Consider the following 11624-nt stretch of genomic DNA (forward strand, 5'->3'; position numbering starts at 1 on the left):
GGCCATGAAGATGACCACCTCTTCAATGACGAAAGGCTTAGAAAGTCAGGGTTATTCAGCCTGGAGAAGACTCGAATACTTACTGCAGCCTTTCACTACTTAAAGGGGCTCTACAAGAAAAACTGAGACAGACATTTTAGCAGGCCCTGTTGTGGTATGACAGGGGGTAGTGGTTTTAAATTAAAAGAAGGTAAATTCAGTCTAGATATAAGGAAGATATTTTTTACGATGAGGGTGGTGACACTGGAACAGGCTGCCCAGAAAGGTGGTAGATGTCCCATCCCTGGAAACATTTGAGGCCAGGTTGGATGGGGCTCTGAGCAACTTGATCTACTTGAAGATGTCCCTGCCCGTTGCATGGGGTTTGGATGCAGTAAATTTTAATAGTCCCTTCCAAAGTAAACTACTCCACAATTTTATGATAAGCAAATTCTTGGAGTTAAGTGTTAAGATGAGAAAATTGAAAGAAAATATATGGACTGTGGTTAGAATCAGAATTTAACAAATATTAAAAAGAAATAGAGAAGAAACCCAGCTTTATCCAAGCATACAGATTTATGATTCACCTCATTTTTGATGTGTTTTTTTAGATTTGAAAAAAAAAAAAAGATACTTTTGAGCATAAGCAGGGTCAGAGGGTTGGGAAGAGCAACAAGAATAACCATGGTGGAGAAAAACTTCTGCATGAAGAAAATTTGAGTAAACTTTCAAAATTTTAGGCTAGAAAAGAGATGGTCTAAGAAAGTATTGTGGTAAAGAGAGGTATAAAGGGACTGACTGCTCACTGTCTCTTCCAGAATGAGAGTTAGAATTTATCAAATGATGCTGGCAGCAGCCAGGTTCAGAACAAAAAGGGGAGATACTTCTTCCTGTACCAGACCGGATGGTGTGAACAGAAATAATTTTACAAGGGACTTAACACATATTTTGAAGAGAGCTCTATTTAAGATTACTAAATAGATGAACCACATCAAACTCTGACAGTCCCTTGAGATGAAAGTTGATGGAGGCTGGGAAACCACTCTGATAAACATGACACTTGCTCTGCTTTAATTCTTTGTTGGGCATCCACTGATAGCCAGTGTTGGTGACAGTGGGTTAGAGAAATTTTTTCTCAGATCCAGCACTGGTATTCTTAAATCCTTAAAGAGTGACAGACAAACAATGAGTACACATGATGTTAATCGGGTGTAACAACTTGAAAGTAAATCTGTTCTGGAAACTGGAAATCATATGTTAACCTTTTGACAGCAGGAACTGAGCTCAGATGTGGATCATCCTTCAGTAGATCATGACTACTTTTACTTTTTCCCTTCATGCTCTGTTAAAAGAAAAAAAAAAGGAAAAATATTTATTTCAGTGTTTAAGAGGATAGATAGTGAAAAACGGTTATGGTAAGAAAAAGGCAACTTGTTTCTTGTTAGTTTTCATCTAACTAGTAAGCATAAACATTTTTATGAGCAGAAGAACAGAGAAAGTGTTCCAGAAAGAGAAGCATCAAATTGACTCCATGGATTTAAAAACTATTTTTGCAATACCAGTGCACTTAGTTTTAAAGCAAAGAGAGGAAAAAAATAAGAAAGAGATTGTTTAGTCATGCCAATAATCACATATCATAAAGATACAGTCTAGCACATATACACTTGAGTGAATGAAGAGGTAAGACCCTGACTTTCCAAGAATGGCACATGACAACTCAAAGAACTACCATGCACAAGACAGTACTTATTAACTGGAAGAACACTAATTAGATCCTTAGGAGAAAAAAAAAGAAATTAACAAACTGCAATATATCAACCTGGAATACATCCTGCAGGAATCATCTACTGACACAAGGAGTCAAATAAATCTAACAATACATTAGTTCTTCTGGCAGAAAGACTACAGTATAAAAGCATTCCCCATGATAATCCAAAAAAAAAGAAAAATATACTTCAATTTCAGATTGAAATCAGAGTGAAAATCTCTACTATAGAAACAGTCTGTATTGTTACCCGAATGTCTCCATTGCAGATGCACTGCATAATTCTTCCAGGAGGACAGTAATTGTGTGGACAGATCTTACCCATTTAAACACAACTTCAACTTTTTATTATGTAGAAAACAAAGACTAACACATTCAGCAACAGAGTGGTGTGTGTGTTTGGAGTGGGGGCGGGTGTATTGTAAAGTGCTCCAAACAAGTACAGACAATCAGCAGTTTGGACATCAAAAGCTTCAGTTCAAACACTAATCAACAACCAGTGGGGGGCCCACTGTCAGATCCCTGAGTGAACTAACAGGGTTTGTGGCCTTGAAGGGTTTTACCGGGAGCTCCTGTGCCCATGAGCACCATTCCAGCTCAGGCCTAAGAATATACTCACCACCTGAACAATGTTGAAAGTATACATGTGTCTATTCTAGATAAGCCTGTTGGACCCACATTGTAAACTTGTCTCCAGTCCTCTGTTCTGTTCCCATCTCTTGCTGCTCCTGACTGGACTCTGTGGTTGGGGACCTCAGCCTTGGTTCTTGCTTGTCATTTTCAGGACTGCTGATGGACCCTGTTACGAGGAACCAACTCTGTCTGCTATATCCAGATGCTGTGGGATTGTACCCCTCTTGGTAAGCACACTGCCTGTGCTGGAATCACTTTTACTTTTTCGCTTACCCTCCCTCATGTAGGTGTTCTGCTCTTGCCCCTCCTTGACAGTCTTCTCTAACCCTGCCATCTCTGCCTCCTATAACCACCTGAGGTACACAAATTTTCTCTCTTAAGATTCATACTCTCTATAATATATCAATTTAGAGACTCCCCTGTTACAGAAGACACAATTTGACCTGTAACACTTAAATGACACCAATGGCCCTAATCCCTCATTTAATTTCTTTTTGAAAGCGTTTATAATTTTAATCATGTTTTGTGGCATAAATGCTCACAACCTAAATTACAAGAGGGAGAAATACATTTTTAATTGTATGTTTATTTGTTAATTTATTTTTGTGTCTCAATCACCATACTGCAGGAAATACGAAAAAATTGTTCTCGTAATTTCCTTCTTTTCTCCTTTTTCTAAATTTTAAAGCTACTCTGATCCATATCCCTAGTTATTCTTCTTGCCCTTCTTTGTACAGCCTCAGAAATAAGAGGCTGATAACGCATTGCAGCAAAGGCAAAATAAATTCCCTAGTGTAGACTAAGTGTAGATACCCTGAAACACCTGAAATTGAGTTTTCATTTGCTCCTCGAAAAATTTTAGGCTCAGCCTCACTACACTAAAAATTAACAGAAAATGTTCCCTTTTCCCAGATCTATTAGAGGATTCCTCAGTTACTTGCAGACTTTCCTCAAACTCTCTCCTTCAAAGTACACCCTTTTTACACCGAAACAAGCAAGACTTACTGCAATTCATAGAAGGATTTTGAGTTTGTAAATGTCAAAGGATCTCATTATTAACTTTGACCTTCCATTTGTCATATCAAGAGAATGAAAGTTAGTGCTGACGTTCATGTACTTTAACTCAATCGACATTAAGGTAACGTCCAGAACTACAAAGATACTGATCTAGACCTTTTAGGAACAAGCAGTGAGGTTTAGAAAAGAAGGTTTTATTTTGTTGTAAAGAATGAACAGAATTTTTTCATAAACAGTTGATGTGGTTACTTATCCAGCTACAGCTAGTCCATAATTTAGTCATGACAAACAGGAGAATGAGATTTTAAGGCTGAGTTGAAAGACAGCATGACAACACTGAAATTAGGCTTATCATGAAAGCCACATTCTATTTAGATAATTTTAAACTGAAAAGCAAGTATTTGGCATAGAAAGAAAGAACATCAAAGCAACTGAATTAAATGCAGTATTAAAAGCCAGACATATATCAAGAGTAGAACCGCAGATGAGCATATTAAGAAAAACAAGTATAGTTAGTCTGACTGGCAACTTGAAAAAGAGAAAAATACTTAAAACTACTCTGCTGTCATCCTGACTGACATCATTTCACTGTAATATTGTCCATCATTAGTCACTGTTTTTCTTTTGTATTTTAACTAATTCCTGAGGACTGACCACCATTTTTCACTTATGTGGTACAGGACTCAGGATCATGTACCCTGTTCACTATCTGAAGCAGAGAGGTACCTGAACTGTAGAAAGCCTAGGGCTCTAGTGAAATTATTTGGTCGGCGGTAGAAACAAGAGTAACAACTTACTGAAAAGTTTTTAAATTAACTTTATTTAAGTTGCAAAGTCAGGGAAGGAAGTGTTCGATCAAAGACTACCTATGCAGCCCTAGTTCTGTGAAGGTGAACAATTCGCAAGAGTGCAACATTAAATTATGATAATGGACTATTTTCTCCACAGTACCCCCACTTCATTTTGCACACAGAATAATGAATACACATAAGAACTAAGAATGCACTGGCAATGCACAAGATGATCTTCAAAACTCAAGTATTTTACCATAAAATCCCACAATTTAAATTAAGGAGCTGAAGAGGAATGAAGTACCTATCACCTACATGAATTTTAAACAGGAGACACAGAACTATACTATAAAACGATATGTTCATGGAAATGTAGGAATTCCCTGCAGTAACTGAAGGCACCTTTAAAGTCATAAAAACCTCTGTTTTTATCAAAATGTTAAAACAGTAGAATCCTAAAAACCGAAGCAATTTCTAGTATTGTTCAAAACTCATAGAAAAGAACAAGACTAAGAACTTTAAAGCTTTTCACAAACATGCAGAAAGGTAATTAAGTTGAAAAGAAAAATGAGGATAATTTGATACAGTACCTGACTAACTCTAATGACTTCTTCCTCTTCTTCTTCAGCTTCTTCCCCAAAGGAAAGCAGGTTAAAGTTTCTTTAAGAGAGAAAAATAATTTTCTAGTAAAACTTTAAATACAGTCTTAGTAATATTCCATTATCTTTAAACATCTTATTTTCATGTTCTGTACGATTTCAAAAAACTTCTTGTCCTGTTAAATATACCAATTCCAAACAACTACAACATGCTGCTTTGCTACAAGCTGTAAATATTTAGCAAAGCATGTTCCATTGAATTCCTGAGACAAAAAAGGACAATGAAGCACCACCTGGACAATGTTAAGACACAATTTAAAAAATTCTGACTCAAGTAACTTCCACTGACTCTTATACGATGACAGCTCTGTTGCATTTTTAATTTTTTTTCCTCAACAGAGCAGCACTCAAGTAACAGATACAAAATGTTCAAGATATGATGGCTCGGAAAGGCATCAAATGTGCACACATCCACAGAATGTAATCAGAAGAAATAATGATCTTTAATTTTTTTTTTCAAGAGTTAATTGCTTATGTGACGTTGGAACCAGGCAGTTGCAACATGTTTTATTTTTGTGCAGCAGAACTGACAGCAGGCACACTTCAGATTTCCTGTTATTTTTCATTGCCTGTTTGTGACTATGAATCTTCATTCACAGACACTGAAATCTGCCATGTCAAAATGCCTGCCTTTTGCTAAGTATTTCAGTGCAAAAGAAGTGGTAGGAAAGACTCAAGCTAACTTTTACTTTTGCAACTATCGCCATGCATGAAACAGTCACAGCTCAGCTGATGCACAGGAACCACTTCAAAGAGAGACACTAGATCCACCTTGGAAACAGGGAAGTAAATTTTGCTAAGATTATGTAAGATTACTCTGCATTTTGGTAGAGCCTTGTGCTTCAAAAGCAGAAATAGAAACAAAAAAATTGCCAAGCTGCAAACTAAAGGTGAAAGAAAACCATTGCTTATGTTGCATATATTTACTTTGTGCCTTTTACTTTGGACTTTTTAGTTTCTTCTTCTGGTTTGTCCTTCTTCAGTCTTCTATTTGGTCTTGGGACAATGTCATCAAAAGGATTAAACAAAACCTGTGAAAAAACCAGAATTTTAGACACATCTTTAGTAAGTATTTTGTTGTAATTTAATGATACAGTATTTTAAAACAATATGCCAAGTTTTCTGAACACTGAATTTTAAAGCATCACTTTTCAAACCAGAATGTACTCACCTCACTACTTCTTATTTTGTGTGGGCTGAGAGGTCTCTCTTCCTTGTCAACTTCTACTTCAGCAAGGCGCAACATGTTATATATTGTATCCCCTGTAACCTGGCAAATTTATAAAAAAGGCTTGAAAATCCTTGCCTGTAATATTTGTTATTTATTCCTCAAAATGCAAGGCAATTATTATGTAAGAAATTTTGAAAATACAAATTATGTAGGAAATACTGTAAGCATGTAAGACTTATAAAAGAAAGCAAGTACAATGTACAAAGGTTTGGGGTTTCTAAATTTCATGGCAAAACTTGAAGGAATATAGGTAGTTTTGAGAATGTACGCAGGGGAAGATGTCAAGTTCTTATTCTTGAGCTATGAAACAGGAAAACAAAAACCAATAAAAAATATTTGGTTTATTTTCTTCTAAGTAAATCACAAGAGTGGTAAATTCATTCTATGTTTTACATTTTCCTGATTCTTCTTGAGTAATTAGAATCTAAGCACACAATTAAATGTCATTAGGATTAGATGAACTAATTAATAAAACAGAGGCATAATAATATTAATAAGAATATTTAGAGGCAGCACAACATGAAAATACAACTTAGAAGAATAACAACAGCCAAGTACAGAATAATGGGAACAACCCATAGAAACATTTCTGCCAGATATGGGAAACAAAGAGAAAGGAGACAGCTGAGAAAGCAGTGAAATAAATTTCAAATGTACGTAGCAGCAAACAACACTAAATTAGCCTTCAGAGAAACTTATAGTAGCTTCTGTCAAATTTAAACTGGGACTCTAGTTCACATAGCAGACCTTTCCAAAGATTGTGTGCTTGTTGTTAAGCTCATCTGCACGACCCAGTGTAAAGAAAAACTGACTCCCATTATCATGGGGCCCAGCATTTGCCATAGCAACAAGTCCTCTTCGATTAAATCGCAGTCGTGAGTGGAACTCATCCTGTCAAAACAGAAGAGAAAACAGTACCATTTAAGTCTGTAATTATTTTTTTCACTTCTTTAGCTATGGCTTATATACATCAACATGCACACACAGAAAATACGCTGTTAAATTTTTTTTTAAAATTCAGACAGTAATAAATCCAAAGTATTTTCAAACTTAGTGCCACAATTATATTTAAAAGTTTCTATTTTGAGCAGCAAAAATTATTTTAGCCAATATTTTTAATCCTGTGTGCCTACAATAATGCAAGCAAGTGAACAACCTTCAAAAGAAACCACAAACACATAACCAATGAACACCAAACAAAAAATTAGAAACTAATTGACAAAATAAGTTTATTGACAAATCAATAACAGAAAGACATATTATTTAATAAAAATCCTCAAATTTCTGTCTTGTTAATTTTATTTTTCCAATTGTTCCCTAAAAATCAACTGTTATTCATTATTTCTATTTGCTTTCATTACCCCCCAACATTAAGAAAATCAGAAGTGTTTTAAAAAGTAACTGCATTTCATACATTTCATCTAAAAGTACCATTCTTGTGAATCACTGTATTTATGCGAAAAATCATAATTCATGTAAAGTAACTGAAAGTAACCACAATAAGAGGTTGTAATAATACATTAATGCAAAAATCCATAGGAAGAACATTTTCTTTACCATAAGAAGGCAAAATAGGACTCCTTTCAAAGCAAAGAGAAAGTGTTGAGTAATACATGAATACCATGATAACATCACAATTCTAAACACTGCTATATTGAGATAGTATTAATTTTAAGCAGCAATGCTACTACAGTATGGGTAATACTTGTTTTGTTCTCTGCTTAGTTAAAATTCCCTCCCAAAACTTCACATTCATGCCAAATGTACAAGGGGCAAGATGATGCAAGGCCCAGCGTCAGGTTATGCACCTTCAGTCATGAGCCTCCCACATCTGAAATAAAATATCAGGCAGGACAGAACACAGCCGCTGAGCCCGCCTAGCTTCACTCAGGATTTGACCCTCCTGGCTAAGTGATGAACCATGATGATAACAATAATACCAACGGACACATATACAGCCTTCAGAGACCTTTGCTAAATGAGATATAACGTGCACAAACACTTCTGAGTTGTCATATATCAAGACTTACTCTTCATTCTTCGTCTCCCCAATTTTCTTTCGTGAAGCTCCTGCTAATATGGTTATACATTTATCATAATATCAGAATAGCTAGATTTAAGAACTCTCAGTTCAAAAAGACATATTCAAACACACTGAAGCAGCATGTGAAATAAAATACTGCACATGTTTCATACAACATTTGCTTTTTCAGAACATAACATGGCAGAAAGAACAACAGATGGCAAATAACCAAAAATTAATGCATGAGATATACAGAGACACACCTTGAAGGGAGCTCCATAGACTGACTCTCCTCCTGATCCAGTACCAGTAGGATCACCTCCCTGCACTATAAAGCCAGGCACTACTCTGTGAAATATTGTGTTATTGTAATACTCTAAAATAAAGAGGAAAAAAGAATAAAAGATTAAATACATGTTAGTGGTCTCAAAATCAAACTTTCATATAGATCATGCAGGGATGTCCAGAGACTGAAGTCCCAGAAAGCAAGTACTGTCAGTAGATTTTGCTGATGCCACTGGGTTCCCTTCTATTCCACACAGTCTTACAAAAAAACCCCTACATTGTCATATGTTTCTGTTGCAAAAGACCCTACTCATCACTACCAAGATGATCTTGATCAACTACTTTCTTTTCCGCTTTTAAGTTTTTTTACTGGAATGATACTACAATTACAATGCATCCATTTAAAAGGAGAGCTAGAACTACTATGCTCTGCCTCACACAATGTCTCACATACAACATCAGCCATATTCATATATCAGATGATTAGCACTTCCATGGACCAGTATAGAACACATATGGTCCGCTTTCACTACTTACACTGTGCCTAAACTGATAATTTTCGCAAAATGAAATTAGTGGTACATTTTTCTCCTTATCTTCTTATCTATCTTCTTATCTATCTATCTAATCTATCTTATCTATCTATCTGATAAAGGTTACATGATCATAAGAAAACAAAAGGAATGAAAACTTTACTTGACATATATTTCTGGTTGATTTTTTAATTATTATTATTTTTTATTATTATTATTTTTGAACAAAAATAAATCTGCAGCATGCTGTAAGACAAAGCAGGGTCTGCAAATGTCACAGCATAACTAGATATAGTCATGGGTGGCTATATGCCAGGAGACTCACAAGAAATACTCTAATGTACTATACAAAGAATAGGATACTACACAGCAGTTAGAAAAAAATCAGAAAGGAAAAAAAGTCCACTGAGGATAAGTGAATTCTTACCAAGGGCTAAGAAACTGATTTACCATGTCAAAAAATTTCAACTATAGGTGTAATAACACAGAACAGGCTGGATCTGTGCTGGAGGCACAAATCCTAGGCTGCTATTTCTGCTTAACAGATGAAGGCGAAAAGAACTCTTAGCCACTCTATAAATGCAAAAACGGGATAATAGCAGCAGTTAGAAAACATAAAGGCATCAAGTCCTTCACAAATTTTTGTTACAGTTTCCCAAGAGGGAGCTTCTTATTTTGGTACCCGCTGCTTCAGTGGAGAGCTTTACAGAGCTTCTGTCAACAAAAAAATACAGCAAATAAAAAATCAGAAACACTCACAGAAAAAAAAAAAAGAAAAGGTAGTAAATATGGTGACACAGAAATGAGAATTTTGGAGGATATCCAATATTGCATCAGTGCCATCTTATACACACACTAAAGAAGTTATACTGTGTAGAGACTTGTTGAAAGTAAGCCTTTCCAAGCCTCTGACAGGCACCATTTCAGTAACACTGCATCATCTGCTTAAGTTGAGAAAACTATCCAATTTTTTTTCTCCACTAGGTTCATTAGTAACCTTGAAAAACATCGTGTGAGTGTTAGTTAATAATTTTTAAATAGAAATAAACTTATTGAAGTATTAAGGTTAAAACATGTTTATAACCCCTATGTTACAAAAAAGGCACGAAGATTTCATATGAAGTAGTTTCAACAACTGCTATCCCCTCATTACCTTCCATACAAAGCTGGATGAAGTTTCTACATGCTTTTGGTGCTTCTTTTGACCATAATTCTATATCTATCTCTCCTGCTGTTGTTCTCAGCAAAACCTACAAAAATACAGATAAGTGCATCATCAGTTTTATTGTAAGTTAGTCAGTGATCAAAGAATACCATTGCTTACTTTAAAAATACATCTGAATTTAGTATATTAGTAACAGTGATATACATTTAAATGTGTTGTATAGCTATTGTTAGTTCTAGATAGCATTTCCAGAACTTGAGATACAACTCTGAACATATATGTATAGTAAGAATGTATAAAATAATCTGACCAGTGGATGTTTAGGATTGATTGGTCAGATTATGTGACTAATAAGTCTGTTCTAGAACAAGCAGCAATCACAAGTTGCTGAGAACACAGCTGCATTGGGCAGGACACGTCTCCAGGATGAAGGACCACCGCCTCCCTAAGATCTTGCTTTATGGTGAACTTGCCACCGGCTGCCGCAAGAGAGAAGCCCTGAAGAGAAGATACAAGGACTCCCTGAAACAACATTTTGGCCATATTGATCAACATAACTGATCTACTCTGGCCTCCAATCGGGAGGTCTGGAGACACACCATCTATAACGCTGCTGCTTCCTCTGAGAACACATGCAGGATCACTCTTGAGGAGAAAAGACAACGCAGAAAGAATCGTGTCTTGTAGAATATACCACTTAAGGAGTCCTTCTGCTGTGCCTTTTGCAACCAGACTTGTCTATCTCGCATTGGCCTTTTTAGCCACCAACACGCTTGTAACAAGAGTGGGTAGAGTCCTTCCCAAATCTTTGTTCGAGAAGCCTAGCCACGATAATATAATATAATACAATAACGTGGCTGGTACGTGGCACATGACAGAAACTTAGATACTCTTTATCACTTCATAATGAAACAACAGGGCGGGAAAAAAAGCCATAAATCCCCAAAGGTATATTTCTCTCTTACAAGTATTACCATTACATTCAGTGAGAGGTCGTAACAAAATTAAGGGCGTGAAGATATAATCGGGAAGAGAGGAAATGAAATTAAATGCTCCAGGGATTCCTCTGTATTATGTATCCACATATCACGCCTCGTGTTACGACTCTGGTAACGTCCTTAAGGGCGACATCACCTCAGAGTAACTTTAACCAAACGAGCCCAGCATGAAAAGCACCACCACACAGGCACACAACCCGCGCCCCCCCATACCCCTGCAACATACAACTTCTCCACGACCTTCGCCCCGGCTGCCTCACCTTCCCGTTGGTGGGCGGCTCTTGGATGTAGATGTTGCTCATGGTGAAAGGACCGTGGGACTACAGAACACCCGCCCGCTCCCGACCCTGGACTTCGCTGCTCATCCAGCGCTTCCTACCGCGCACAGCCGCCAGCCATTTTGGGCACCTATACACAGCCCTGGGAAGGGGGGCGTGAGGCTGCCCAAGCCAGGAGGAGGGACGAAGAGATGAGTCCCCGGCCGGAGTCTCTACGGGAGTCACTGAGAAAGGACGTCTTTTGGGAAAAAAACGAGGGCTTCTCCA

At 36.8% G+C, this 11624-nt stretch overlaps 1 protein-coding gene across 1 annotated transcript in view; it reads right to left on the minus strand.

Annotated features, from left to right (window-relative positions):
- The window catches only part of CWC27 (CWC27 spliceosome associated cyclophilin), a 93259-nt gene extending 81694 nt beyond the window's left edge, over positions 1 to 11565 (minus strand). The window contains exons 1-8 of the mRNA XM_051788301.1: positions 11340 to 11565; positions 10070 to 10166; positions 8362 to 8474; positions 6823 to 6966; positions 6016 to 6114; positions 5772 to 5875; positions 4776 to 4845; positions 1242 to 1321 (exon numbers count right to left, since the gene is read on the minus strand). Coding sequence (XP_051644261.1) covers positions 1242 to 1321; positions 4776 to 4845; positions 5772 to 5875; positions 6016 to 6114; positions 6823 to 6966; positions 8362 to 8474; positions 10070 to 10166; positions 11340 to 11381 — 749 coding nt within the window. The 5' untranslated portion in view covers positions 11382 to 11565. The remainder of the gene's footprint in view (positions 1 to 1241; positions 1322 to 4775; positions 4846 to 5771; positions 5876 to 6015; positions 6115 to 6822; positions 6967 to 8361; positions 8475 to 10069; positions 10167 to 11339) is intronic.
- Between the last annotated feature and the right edge of the window lie 59 nt (positions 11566 to 11624).

This window comes from Manacus candei, unplaced genomic scaffold (genome assembly GCF_025592945.1).
Source record: "Manacus candei isolate 608988 ecotype Guabito, Panama unplaced genomic scaffold, ASM2559294v1 h1tg000024l, whole genome shotgun sequence".
Taxonomy (NCBI): domain Eukaryota; kingdom Metazoa; phylum Chordata; class Aves; order Passeriformes; family Pipridae; genus Manacus; species Manacus candei.